This window comes from Panthera tigris, chromosome D4 (assembly GCF_018350195.1).
Source record: "Panthera tigris isolate Pti1 chromosome D4, P.tigris_Pti1_mat1.1, whole genome shotgun sequence".
NCBI classification, from domain to species: domain Eukaryota; kingdom Metazoa; phylum Chordata; class Mammalia; order Carnivora; family Felidae; genus Panthera; species Panthera tigris.
The window spans coordinates 89,752,655-89,766,442 of record NC_056672.1 but is presented as its reverse complement, the minus strand read 5'-3'; the positions used below and the strand labels follow the sequence as shown (position 1 = coordinate 89,766,442).

Below are 13,788 nucleotides of genomic sequence, written 5' to 3'. Positions count from 1 at the left end.
ATTTCAGGTTTCCCGGCCCCCTCTGGGGGAGCGGGCCATCTCCGTGGAGGAGACCCTCCGTGTTACGTGGGTCTGCTGGTGCTGGGAGACGACCTCACAGCCCCCCTCCCCACAAAGTGAGGGACAGAGGCTGACGGGGGCGGGGGGTGGTCTCAGCAACCTTCCCAGATTACCCCAGAGGGCAGATCTGGGCACGTAGCCTGTTGCTGTGCTTCTGGGCAGAGCCTCCAGGAGCAGGTGAGGTAACAGGAGGAGGGAGGCTCCACCCCGCACCCCTAGGCCCCCCTAAGCGAGAGCCACTAATGGGGTCAGGTATGGCCTTCCGGGGAGACTGTGTCCTTTGTCCCTTTCCAGCAGCCTCTCACGGTGGCCTTTTCAGCCTCCTGTAGGCATTTAAATAATTTTCTTTAAACAAAACCCCGCTTTTTAAATGGGAGCCTTCAAACATACATAAAAAGTGGAGAAGAAAAGAACGAAGCCATGGGGACCCACGCCCGTACCGGGGACCCACTCGAGCTCGTGCTGCCTTGTTGTGTCTGAATCCACCCCAAAGACCCCCAACCCTCCCCCGCCCGCCCGTCCCGCCGCCTCCCCAAAACAGGATTTTATTTTGAAGCGCATCCCAGACATCAGCACGCATTCTCGTGAATCCGCGTCTGGGTCGTGGTGTAGCTGAAGGGGTCGCTGAGAGCCTGCCCGTGGTGGCCTTCCGTTGCCTCGGGACCCGGTTCCATGCGTGGAAGGACAATCCATAGCTCCGCCACAAACACCTTAAGGAACCAAAGAGCCTTCCAGTTTGGGAAACGGGGCTATTCACTCGCTCGTTCGTTCGTTCATCATTCATTCACTTATTCATTCAAAATGTGTGTTTGCTAAGTGCCTACCACGTGCCAGACACAGCGCCTGACTTTACCGGGGTTCCTGCTTTTCAAGGGTGGGGTGAAGGTGGGGCCCGAGGCAGCAAACATGCACCAATAATTAGCGGTTCAAAGTCACGGAGGAGGAGAAATGCTCATTTGAGGGTCTGTGTTTCCCTGACTCCTGAGGCGAGGGGCTTGTCTTGGTTTTGGTTTTGGCTCAAAGTCAGGATCAGTGTGTGGTTCACCTTCTTCCCGGAAACATGTGCCTTCCACCCCTTGGAGCCCTGCCTCCCGTGTCTCCCGTGTCCTTGTGCCTTTCCGGCCGGGATACCAGCTTGTGTCCCTGCCTCTCTTGACTCCAGGGCCCTGAGCTCTGTGCGGGGTTGGGTCTGATTCACAGGGCATAAGAGGGACCCTCCACTCTGTTGTGTGTGCGTGCACGTGTGGAGTGTGTGCACGAGTGTATGTGTATGCTGTGTGTATACACAGTCTACGTGTATTTTTTTTTTAATGTTTATTTATTTTTGAGACAGAGCACGCGCAGGGGAGGGGCAGCGAGAGAGGGAGACACAGAATCGGAAGCAGGCTCCAGGCTCTGAGCTGTCAGCACAGAGCCCGACGCGGGGCTCGAACTCATCAGCTGATGAGATCACGACCTGAGCCGAAGTCGGATGCTCAACCGACTGAGCCACCCAGGCGCCCCAACATGTATTGCAATTAGACCGCGTCATACAAGCCGTTTGTTGACTTGCTTCCCCCCTGATTTCTGCCAGAGCCCTCTTTCCAAGTTAGTGTGAACATAAACGGTTTTTGAAGGTGACATAACCTCTCGTGGCATGGACAGGCCGTCCTTTATTTGACCCGCCTTCTGCCGAGGTCATCGTAGATCGCATCTGATCTTCACCACTGGAAATGACGCTGAGATGGACGCATGTCTTTTCCTGCCGGTGCTATTATATTTTAGGTGTGAGGTCTTGTAAATGAGATCACTGGGTCGAAAGGCATGTACGTTTTAACTTTTTTTTTTTTTAAGGATTTTTTTTTTTTAATTTTAGAGAGAGCATGTGCAAGTAGGGGAGGGGCAGAGGGAGAGAGAGAGAGAGAGAGAATCTCACGCAGGCCCACGTTCAGTGCAGAGCCCAATGCAGGACTCGATACCAGGACCCTGGGATCATGACCTGACCCCAAATCAAGAGTCAGATGCTTAACTGACTGAGCCACCCAGGTGCCCCTACATCTTAACTTCCAACACAAATTGGGAAATTCCCTCTAGAAATCTTTGCAAACTCCCCCCCCCACCCCCCTCCAAAGGAGTCTCTTTGTGTTTCCATCCCGTCTTCCATTGTTCCCTGGAGTCAGGCTTCTCTCCAGCCGAGGTCACTTAAGCCACAACCCTTTTGGGCCTCAGTTTTTCAACTTTGAAATGAGAGAGGTCAAGGGGATGACCTTCCAGGGCATTCCCTCTGAGTCTCCGAGCCTCACGAGCAGCCCGCATCGCCCTGATCAGGCTGCAGGTGAGCAGCTCAGTCCTCCCTGGAGCACAGCTTGCTTTCTGACAGGGCCTGATCGTTGGAGAAACCAGTCAGCAAATGTTAGCCCGGTCCAGCCCTCACCCCCAACAGCCGAGGCCTGAATGCACCCGGGGTGTCACTGGCCAGCAAGCTCATTACCTAGTGGAGCCCCTTCTCCATGGGCAAGCCTGTGTCAAACCTACAGCACTCTCCTAAAGTCAGGTTTAAGCTCAGGGGAGATTTAATCCAAAAAGTTTGACATTTAAGGGTCACGTACTCTTCCCAATGGCTTCAGCGTAGCCCATCTGTTGGGAATCTGGATAAACTTGGGGAAGGGTCTAAAAATACACCCACACGGCCCTTCAGAAGACCTCTAACAGATCTGGCATCTTTCTTTTTTATTATTTGAAAAAAATTTTTTTTAATTTTTATTTAGTTTTGAGAGACAGAGAGACAGAGCATGAACAGGGGAAGGGCAGAGAGAGAGGGAGACACAGAATCGGAAGCAGGCTCCAGGCTCCGAGCCACCAACACAGAGCCTGACATGGGGCTTGAACTCACAGACCGCAAGATCATGACCTGAGCCGAAGTCGGACGCTCGACTGACTGAGCCACCCAGATGCCCCTCATTTTACTTTAAAAAAATTTTTTTAATGTTTATTTATTGTTGAGAGAGAGACAGAGCACGAGCAGGGGAGGGGCAGAGAGAGAGGGAGACACAGCATCGGAAGCAGGCTCCAGGCTCCAAGCCACCAGCACAGAGCCCGACGCGGGGCTCGAACTCACGAACCGCGAGATCACGACCTGAGCCGAAGTCGGACGCTCAACCGACTGAGCCGCCCACGCGCCCCAGATCTGGCATCTTTAATGAGTCATCTGCCGGTCCCACAACAGCCAGTGAGGCAGGTGCCACTGAAGAGAACACTGAGGTTCAGGGAGGTCCCGTCATTACCAAGCAAGAGTGCACTGGACCCCTGAGCTGTCAGCCCACATTTGATCCAGGGCAACTAAGAGGGGAGTTTTCTGGGTTTTATTGCAAGGAATGCTTATAAAAGCAGCTGTACCGGGGCACCTGGGTGGCTCAGTCAGTTAAAGCATCTGACTTCAGCTCAGCTCAGGTCATGATCTCATGGTTTGTGAGTTGAAGCCTCACCTTATGCTCTCTGCTCTCCTGCAGAGCCTGCTTCGGATTCTGTGTCTCCCTCTCTCTCTGCTCCTCCCCTGCTCCCTCTCTCTCTCTCTCTCTCTTAAAATAAATAAAGATTTTTAAAAGACAGCTAGGGGCACCCAGGGGATGGCTCAGTCAACTAAGCGTCCAACTGACCCACACAAGTCATGATCTCGCGGTCTGTGAGTTCGAGCCCCGCGTCAGGCTCTGTGCCGACGGCTCAGAGCCCGGAGCCCGCTTCGGATTCTGTGTCTCCCTCTCTCTCTGCCCCTCCTCTGCTTGTGCTCTGTCTCTCTCTCTCTCTCTCAAAAATAAATAAACATAAAAAAAAAAAGGCAGCCGTATCACAACTCCTCCTTGCACCTCCCCCACCCCACCCTGAGCACAGCCCATCTGCCTTCCCAGTCTGCAGAAGACACTGAGGTTCAGAGCGTCAAAGCAGGTTGGGGCGGAACCGGGACTAGAAGAGGGAAGCCAAGGGCCCCTCTCCCCGCAGCCAGACTCTGACAGGGAACCGCCGGAGGCTTGTGGCACCTCCCAGCTGCTCAGATTCCCGCAGACGTAAAGGGCTCCGCGCTTGGGGGCTCAGCAAAAGGCGTTTCCTCTCCAGAGGCTTACAAAGCCGGAGCTGTCAGCTGGCGATTTTCATTCAGGGTCCTCAGCCCAAGCTCTTCGCGGACTTTATATGACGTCCATTTTTGCTCTTCGGAGCCTTGCGCTGACCACTTAGAAAATCGTGCTTTTCATTAGCCACATCCTCGGGGCGTGGGGACCCCAACTGGGGGGGTCCACTGGCGGATACCACAAGATGGCCGGTCCCTGTGCAAACGTGGCCAAGTCCAGGATCCTGAGATTAACTCCCATGGGTTCATTGACTAAATATGCACCGAAGGCAAACACACGATTGTTCCCAAGATGGCCTGTGTGTGTGGCCCAGACCCCCCTCCCCTCTGAAGGCCTCGTGGGCCTGTCTGCTCTCACTTCCCCGCGGACCACTCAGCTCCAGCCCCATGGGCCCTTTCTCTGAAACTTGAATGTGTCCAGATCGTTCCAGCCTCAGGGCCCGGGGCCCTTGCCATCCTGTCTTCCTACAACATACTCTCTGGGTCTTTGTGCACTTGGACTCCCATTTGGACCTCAGCCAGATGTGACCTGCCCAGAGGCCATTCTGGACCCAAACCAGCAGGCTCCCATCACTTGGTTTGTTTTCTTCATCGTACTTATGATTCTCCGCGGTGGTTATGTATCTGTGCGCTGTCTCCCTCTCTAGAATGTAAAGGTTGGGAGGGCAGGGCCCCTGGATCCTTGCTTGCCGTGTATTATAGTGGCCAACACAGTGCCTGGCATAGCACAGATGCTCCGTAACTATCCACTGGACAGATCGCTGGGAAGGGCTTATTTCTGTATTAGTTTCTTATTTAGGTGAAAACACTCGTAAATATTTAGGATTGGAAAGCTGCGTGGCAGATTCTTAACCCATTTTGTGCTTAATCTGTATTTATCCTGAAACAAGGCACTGGTTTCCCAGATCAGAGAACAGATGCATTATTTGTTCCCACGGTGATCGGAGGGCTGGCTCCCCGTACCCGAAATCCTCGCGGGGCCATGCGGTGAGAGCCAACATACCCTGTGTCAACAGGGATCTGTAGCCTGGGGGACAAGCCCTGACGTTATGACTCTCGGAGCTTGCCTGGGCCTCTCCCGAGGTCTCTGTCTTTAAGTCTCAAGGCTCGTTTGAAGCCGGCCTCCTGCATCGCCGGCCAGCAGTCTGTTCTCAGAACACCGTGACCACGGAGGACACGTGGACACATTCAGTATGTTTTACTTCCCAACATACATCTCCCGAACCGAAACATATCAGCCACCATCTCTGAGTGGCTGCCACGTGCCTGGAAATTTGTGTGCACCGTGAACCCCGCGGGGACAGACCCTGTCATCCTTTTTCCCCGTCAGGTGAGCAAGCTGACCCTTGGAGAGGTCGAGTGACCAACCGAGGTCGGTCGGCGGCACCTGAGGGCAGGGCTGAGACCCTAGGTTTGCGTGCCCCTCAAGCCCGAGTTCTCTCCTCTCTCCCGCCCGGGCTCCCCAGAGTCTGGGCAAGTTGCTTTTAACATGTTTGGTGAGTTGCAGTGGAGCTTTTGAAAAAAGAAGCCTCCGGTCTATTTATTATTCCACACCTACTGCGTGCTGGGCACTATGTTAATCATGGGGGGGAAGTGAGGTGGGCGTGGTCTTTTCCCTCCTGGAAAAGTCTTTTTCCTCATGGAAAAGACTTCCAGTGTCTTTTGGGAGAGGCAGACATCACAAGAGGACAGCCGATGACGATGACGATGACGAGGGTAGCAAGTGAAGTAACCCAACCTGGCCGCAACCCCTGGGGCCATTCCACTGGGGCCCCTGAAGGTTGAATGGAAAGTCTTGCCCCAGGCAAGGTGTGGGGGAGGGGCTTTCTGGAAGGAGGGACTGGCAGACTCAAGGGGAGGTGAAGAGCTGGGGGAGAGTCACCGGGGAGGGAGTCCGGAGTCAGGGACTGAAAGGGACTGCTGGCCTTGGGGGAGGGGACCGCTCTTATCCTCCGAGCACTGGGGAGCCACAGCAGGTGTAAGCAGGGGGAAGAGAGGGGATGAGCTGCATCAACTTCTCATTCATGCCAGATGTTCTCTCTGGGGCGAATGCCCTTTTCTGATCTTTCCTCGGGCCTGGGGTAGAAAGGCTGGAAGGTGCGGCAAGGGACAAATTCAGGGAAATGTGAACCACTCAAATAAGGTTCTTGGTCCTTTGGTCAAGAGCGTAACCAGCACGTCCTGGCCCTGGAGGAAAACGGCTGTTTCTGCCTCTCTCGCCCGTGTGCTCACCTGGCCGTCAGTCTGGGGCCTTTTGGCAGGTTCCAGATGTGTGCACCAGGGCCACTTGCCCGACGCACGGATGGCCGGTTGGCATGGCGGCTGGGCCTCTCCCGAGAAGCTGCCAAAGACCCTCACTGCAACTCAAGGAAGCCCGCTCGTCGGGGGCCACATCCATAGCAAACACGGGTAATATTTACCAAGTATTTCTGGAAAAATGAGTGCAAAGTGCAGGAAATGCAGTGCAAATTGCTCGAAGGGAGTACATCAGCCACACAGGACATTTAATGAGTCTGAGAGGCGAGGTGTAAATTTTGGGAACATGTCAATTGCGGTAACGTAAACAAGAATCCTCTCAAGATCTCGTTCTCCTTGAGACTGTGTTTCAGTCTCTGGTTCTCACCACAGCTGCAATTCTAGAGATCTGATTCTAGACATCAAGGAGGGGAGAAGCGGAGGAAGGAGGGAAGCAGGGGTTGCCTATGTGCCGCAAATTAGCAGAAAACATCCAGAGTAAACCTTCACCGGGGGCCTGCTGTGTTACCCCGAAAAGCCTCTTGCTGCAAAAAACCAGATCCTGCAGGAACGGGGACTAACCTGGCTGCTGATGGGTGTGGCATCGTGTGAAGGTCAGGGGAGGGTCAAGATCAAGGTCAAGGTCAAGGTCAGGGGAGGGTCGAGATCAAGGTCAAGGTCATCCAGTGCGGTTTCCCTTCTCCCACGGCCTGCGTTCCTCCAATTGCTGGGGCCTGGGAGGGACCTGGGCACCCCCAGCCTCGTCCACCCAAACCCGACCCTTCACCAGGTCAATCCAGAGTCAAGGAAAGCTAGGGAACCCACGGCCCCCAGGCGGCCGATGCTCCCTCACCCTCCCGTTGGGTCAGGAGCGGTGCCCAGGATGACAGCGTGACCGCCCGCCCTCCTCTCCCTGCAGTCCCTGACAGCATCATCATGAAGGTGCTGGGCCAGAGGCTGAGCCAGCAGGACAGCGTTCAGAAGGGGTGGGTGCTGCACGGCTTCCCGAGAGACCTGGACCAGGCGCACATGCTGCACAGCCTGGGCCACCAGCCCAGCAGGTAAGCCGCCCCCTTCCGGAAGGTCGCTGCCACTGGGCACCCCCTCCCCAGGGGCTCGGCCGACGAGGTCCCGGTGACAGCTTGCGGTTTACCAGAAGCTCCACTGCCCCTGCAGTGGCATGGCTCTTCGACACCTCCCCCTTCCCCGCCCCCGGCCACCCGCCCCGTTTGCCCCGTGAACTAGGAGTCAGGCTTGGGTTCAGGTCCCGGCTCTGTCACTTACCTCGCGGGACCCGAACTTCCTCGCCCGTGAATGCCGACCCACCCCAGACAGCCTCGCCTTCCCCAGGGGATTGTGCCAGTGAATGGATGTCTCCTGCCGTTTCTCCTCTTGCACGGTTTGCGTTTAAACCTTTGGTGCATCGGGCATATATTCTGATGCGGGTATGGGGCACGGGCTGAGCACTTCCTCCCCAGATGGTTGGCCATTTGTTCCAAAACAGCGTCCAATGTCGGGGAACATCGCGTTCCTCCTCCGCTGACGTGCACCGGAGAGCACGCCGTCACTGTGTGTATTGTGGGAGGAAACGAGGGGGGTTCCAGTGGAAACAAGCAAGGCTAAGAAGTCTGAGCTCGCTCTGGCGAGGGAGTCGCCACGCCGCTCGGGTTCGGCAGCGGCCCGGAGGCCGGCAGCGGAGCGGGAAGGCCTCCCGGGTGCGCCCTGCCCGAGCTGCTGCCCTGGGAGGCCGGGTCGGGGGGCGGCCACCTCGAAGCGGGGCGCCCCGTGTGCTTGGCCGGGGGACCATATGTGGCTTTCTCTGGTTGGTCCTAACCTGCAAACGGTGGCAACGATTAAGGAACCTGCTAGGTATCTGGCTGTTTTGGGGTCCCTCGTGGCAGAGACCGCGACTTGGTTTGGGAGAGTTTTTGAGTTCCTAGGTACTTGGCATCTTATCGTTATCATTTCAGCTTTTCGTTATTGGCTTTTTATCGTCACGTGGCATGTGGAGAAGTTGTTGAAGTGCAACCTCTAATTTAAAATAAACATTATTGGCATTCTGTGGAAGGCTATTCGACAGTATTTGAGAAGAATGTGCATTTTATAAATTTTTTAATGCTTGCTTACTTTTGAGAGGGGGAGAGAGAGTGAGAGAGAGAGCGTGCACAAGCAGGGGAGGGGGAGAGAGGGAGACACAGAATCCAGAGCAGGCTCCAGGCTCCGAGCCGTCGGCACGGAGCCCGACGCGGGGCTCGAGCTCACGGACCGCGAGATCATGACCTGAGCCGAGGTCGGACGCTCAACCGACCGAGCCACCCAGGCGCCCCAAGAATGTGTATTTTAAATTTGAAGTTATAGAATTAAATATACGTTATTAAGTCACACTTTCTCTTTTCTAAGTTTATTTTTTGTAGTCATCTTTACACCCGACGTGGGGCTCGAACCCACCACCACTCGATCGAGAGACACATGCTCCCCTGACTGAGCCAGCCGGCGCCCCTTAGGTCCCCCTAGATCCCCTCTGTCCTTGTCTCCTCATTGCTGTGTTTGTTTTTTGTGTCTGTCATCCTGTGGACTGATTTGCTGACTTCCCGCTAACACCGCATTTTTATTAATTTCTCCTGCTTCCTTATTTCCTGCAGCTTTTGCTTTGTGTGTGTTGGTGCCGTGTTACGCAGCTCACAAAGGCTTGGGTCAGCGATGTGTTCCTTGTGAAATGTCGCCCTGACGGAAGTGACCGTCTTTGACACGACCGCAGGGTGTCTGAGCGCCCCCTGTGCCCCTCCTCAGTAGCAAAACATCGGTATCAGAGAGAGAGAGAGAGAGAGAGAGAGAGAAAGAGAGAGAGAGGGAAAGAGAGAGAGAGTGTCTGTGTTGCAGTCTGCCTCAGGACCTCCCAGGTTCTGGCCAGAGAGGTAGAAGGCACACACTGATTCTTCTAGAACAGCCGCTCTCAGGGGCCAGCTCCACCGGAAGGCACGCCTTTTGGTCTGTTTTGCCTTTTTAAATTTTTCTTATTTCGTCGTTCCTGAAGCTCATAATCACCTTGCTTTTTCGCTTGCCTACCTTTCTTTGTATCTATGTGCTAACTAGTTCCACTCCTTATTAGAGCCCCTCCGAATAGTTTGCCACAAGGTCCGTCAGGCTATGTAATCTGTCGGCCGCAGGCTTTTTCTTTCCCTCTGATTCCTCTCTCTCGGTTGGACTGTTTTTTTTGTTTTGTTTCCTCTTGGCTGATGGCATGGCTGTTGTCAGACTTACCCACTGTGGCATCACGGGAGTTTCTTTGTCCTTCTCCTGTTTTCCGAGCCCCATACTCTTCCTCTGTCTGGCCTCCAGCTGTTCCTCGAGTTAAAAAGGTGGTTTTAGGGGGCGCCTGGGTGGCTCGGTCGGTTAAGCGTCCGACATCAGCTCAGGTCACGATCTCACGGTCCGGTCCGTGAGTTCGAGCCCCGCGTCGGGCTCTGTGCTGACAGCTCGGAGCCTGGAGCCTGCTTCCGATTCTGTGTCTCCCTCTCTCTCGCTCCTCCCCTGTTCATGCTCTGTCTCTCTGTCTCAAAAATAAACGTTAAAAAAAAAAAAAAAAAAAAGGTGGTTTTAGGGGCGCCTGGGTGGCTCAGCCGGTTAAGCGTCTGACTCTTGGTTTCGGCTCGGGTCATGACCTCATTGGTTCTCGAGTTCAAGCCCCATATCTGGCTCTGCACTGACAGCACGGAGCCTGCGTGGGATTCTCTCTCTCCCTCTCTGTCTTTGCCCCTCCTCTGCTCTCTCTGTCTCTCAAAATAAATAAACATAAAAAAAAATTTTTTTTTAAACTGTGGTTTTAACAGAAGGAGGCTGTCATGTCCTTAACACACTTGTTCCAGACTGAAGAGGTCCCCCTCCACGGGTGCACAGTCATCCCGATGCTCCCGTGCACGAGCACCCGAAGGTTCCCTTCGCCCCCCTCCCACGTGAGGAAGCTTGTTTCCACGTCTCCCGATTTTCTTTCTCTTGGTTTACTGCCTTGTTTTGGTCAAGCACATCCATCGGTAGCTTCCTGAGAAAGGTTGTGTGGGAGATACATTTTTTGAGACTTGGTACGGCCCGAAGTGCCCTTATCCTACCTTCCTACTTGCGGGGTCGGTTGGTGGGGCCAGGAATTACCCCAGTCGCTTTCCCTCCGCCATTTTGAATTGCTGTTAAGAAGCCCAATGCCAGTGTGATTCCTGGTTCTTCGTACATGGCCTTTTTTCTTCCCTCTGGAACTTGGTAGATCTTTCCTTTATCCCCAGGGTCGTAAAGCTTCACTATAAGATTTCATTCGTTTCTTTGGTGTGGGTCTGGTTTACTTGGTTGTCCCCGAAGCTAATCTGGAATGTTCCTTTTAAATTTTATTGATCTTGTTAAATGAATTATTCTATCTCTGGACATGTTCGTGACAGGCTTGTTATGGCAGGAGGTGGGGGTTTCCCCTTTCTGTTAAAGTTTTGTCAGTCTTTTTTTTTTTTTAACTTATTTATTTTGAGACAGAGAGAGAACAGGGGTGGGGCAGAGAGAGAGGGAGAGAGAGAATCCCAAGCAGCCTCTGCTGTCAGCGTAGAGCCCAATGCGGGGCTTGAACTCACAAACTGTGAAATCATGACCTGAACCGAAACCGAGAGCCGGACGTTCAACCAACCGAGCCAGCCACGTGCTCCAAGGTTCTGTCTGTCTTGGCCTCGTCCTTTCTCAGTAGATTCTCTTGTTGGCTTGTCGGTCTGATTGTTTTTCAGATGTCAGGTCACCCTTCATGGTTTGCTCCAGTGTTAGAGTAGGGGATTAAGATGTTAGTGGGTGGGACCTTGTGGCCCGTGGACTTTGTCTTCATGGAAGGGCGGTCTCTTGGGGCCATTTATGCAGAACCCTCCGCCAAACTCCCCCATGCTGCTCAGCTTTGTCCAAGAGGACTCGTTCAGCCTCCTGCCGGATGGTGAGGTTCTGGGGTCCAGGGGGGAGCAGGACAGTGGGAGGCAGGCGGAAATGGAAGGAGGCATCACATGCTGCAGGCCATGTGCATATTTTTCATTTATTTCCCCTAATTTCGGTACAGATGCAAGCTCTGACCTGTGCTTGGCATTCCTCGGCCCAAGGAGCCTGAACTATACCTTCTCTAGAGCAGAAACCTTCCATTTCTACCCAAGTGGAGGAGGAGAGACACTGGCCCAGCAAGACGGTGTGAGGAAGGGATCTGGGGCTTAATCTCTTCAACCAGTCCTCCTTATTTCAGCCACCGGTTCCAGAGTGGTGCCTGTGCCTGAGCCTTTGAGGGCTTGCTGGTGAACGCTGGGTTTGTTCTCAGCCGTTCCTACTGCTGACTCGGGGTTGGCCGTTGGGGTCTCTGCAGCTGGTTGCCCCCTGCACACCTGCTTTCCAGCCCCGGACATTTTGTTTCCGTGTCCCCTTCCTCCGTTCTCTCTGTCGCATCGGGTCGGTTTCTAAAGCCCCTTGAGTCATTTTTTCGCGGGGGGGTGGTGCTTTGGGAGGAAACAGTTTGGTGCATGTTTCAATGTGACATTCGTACTTGGAACTCAGCCCGCGGCCTCTTTGTGTTTTACTTTCAACTAGTTTGCTTCCCTTATTTTTTGTTATCGTGCGGACAGAATGAAATTGGGCTTAATGTGTCTTTTTTTACTCAACCTGCTTTTTTTTATTCCTTGAATAGCTGAAAATATCCCACTTATTTTTGCCTTTATCACTTTATTTTATGCTTCACTGGGGCTTCCTTTGTTTTCCATCTTAAAAAACATTTTTTTAAATGTTTATTTATTTTTTGAGACAGAGAGAGAGACAGAGCATGAGCAGGGAAGGGGCAGAGAGAGAGGGAGACACAGAATCGGAAGCAGGCTCCAGGCTCTGAGCTGTCAGCACAGAGCCAGACGCGGGGCTCGAACCCATGACCCACGAGATCATGACCTGAGCTGAAGTCGGACGCTCAACCAACAGAGCCACCCAGGCACCCTGGGTTTTCCATCTTTTTTTTTTCTTTAGTTTATTTACTTATTTTTTTAGTAAACGCTACACTCAGTGTGGGGCTCGAACTCACGACCCCAAGAGATCAAGAGTCGCACGCGCCACCCGTCCGCCGACTGAGTCTTTTCTTCCTGGTTTGTGTTTTCTTTGACTTTTCTTACTGCAGTTGTTACCTTCTCTTTTCTCCACTAATCCGTGTGGACGGTGGTCTGTGTCTCCGGCACGCTTTGTACATTTCATGTACACGGTTAGGCTTGTACGTCTCACTTTGTCAAATGAAACAGAGGCTCTCGACTGTCACGTGCAGGAGAAAGAGAGAGTGCTCCCCACGTGCTCCCTCTTCGCCCCTGCCGGTCCACTCTCTGTCGTGAAGAGGGGCAGGCGGGGACACACGTCCTCAGGCTGTTCTGTGCCGGTCTGTGGGACACACATTCCTGTTTTCAAGATTGCTAAGCGTTTCTTTCTAGAGATGTAACGATGATGTTGTCTCCAGCAATAATTATGACACTTGTGAGCTTTTAGTTCCCTGTCTTCAACCGGATTCAGAGTTCAACATCAGCTATTTCCGTAACGCAACCTCCCATTTACCAATTTTGATTCGTCTTTCCTTTGAATGGGTCGTCTGTGATGCATTTTCAGCCGGGGCACGTGCATGCTAGACGCCCTAAATTCTTGCCCGTTTGAGAGTGTCTTTCTGTTACCTTTATTTGTGAACAACATCTGGCAAAGTGAAGAACCGTTGGGTCAAATTTCTTCCCCACCGGCACTCCTGAATCATTTCCGCACTGTCCTCGGCCGTCTCTGGGGCTGTAGGAGTTCCCCGGGGGTGGTGGGTCAAGTGCATCTTCTGTCTGGGTGCCCTCGCGTGCTCTCCCCCCACCCCCCAAGTTCATTTACACTGGCTAGACCTCAGTCTTGCTTCTCTTGATGACTTTTCCCTGAGATCTTATGCATCCCATCCGGGTACGTTATTTCAGGAGGACATTCTTCTAGTACACATATTACTATTTTCCTGGCTCATTTGCTTGGCCCTCTTCTCCAGGAAGATCACTCGTGTGCGTGTCGGATAGCTATCATCTGTTTTCCATAATTGGGAATTTTTTTCTAGTAGCTTTCATGTCTTGTTCGTTTCCCATCTGTCCTTCATGATAACTTCAACTATGTTCTGTTGTGTTACTGTCTCATGGCCCCTGGTTTTTCGTTTCTATAATGCTTTAAAAAAATTTTTTTAACGTTTATTTATTTTTGAGAGCTAGAGAGAGACAGAGAGAGACAGAACGAGCAGGGGAGGGGCAGAGAAAGAGGGAGACACAGAATCCGAAGCAGGCTCCAGGCTCTGAGCCATCAGCACAGAGCCCAATGCGGGGCTCGAACTCATGAGCTGTGAGATCATGACCCGA

The 13,788-nt window shown here is 53.2% G+C and overlaps 1 protein-coding gene across 4 annotated transcripts in view; it reads left to right on the top strand.

Annotated features, from left to right (window-relative positions):
• The window catches only part of AK8 (adenylate kinase 8), a 127,833-nt gene that overhangs the window by 69,032 nt on the left and 45,013 nt on the right, over nt 1-13,788 (top strand). For all 4 annotated transcript variants that reach the window (XM_042965119.1, XM_042965121.1, XM_042965120.1 and 1 more), the window contains one exon: nt 7,317-7,458. In XM_042965119.1, the coding sequence (XP_042821053.1) occupies nt 7,317-7,458 (142 nt within the window). The remainder of the gene's footprint in view (nt 1-7,316; nt 7,459-13,788) is intronic.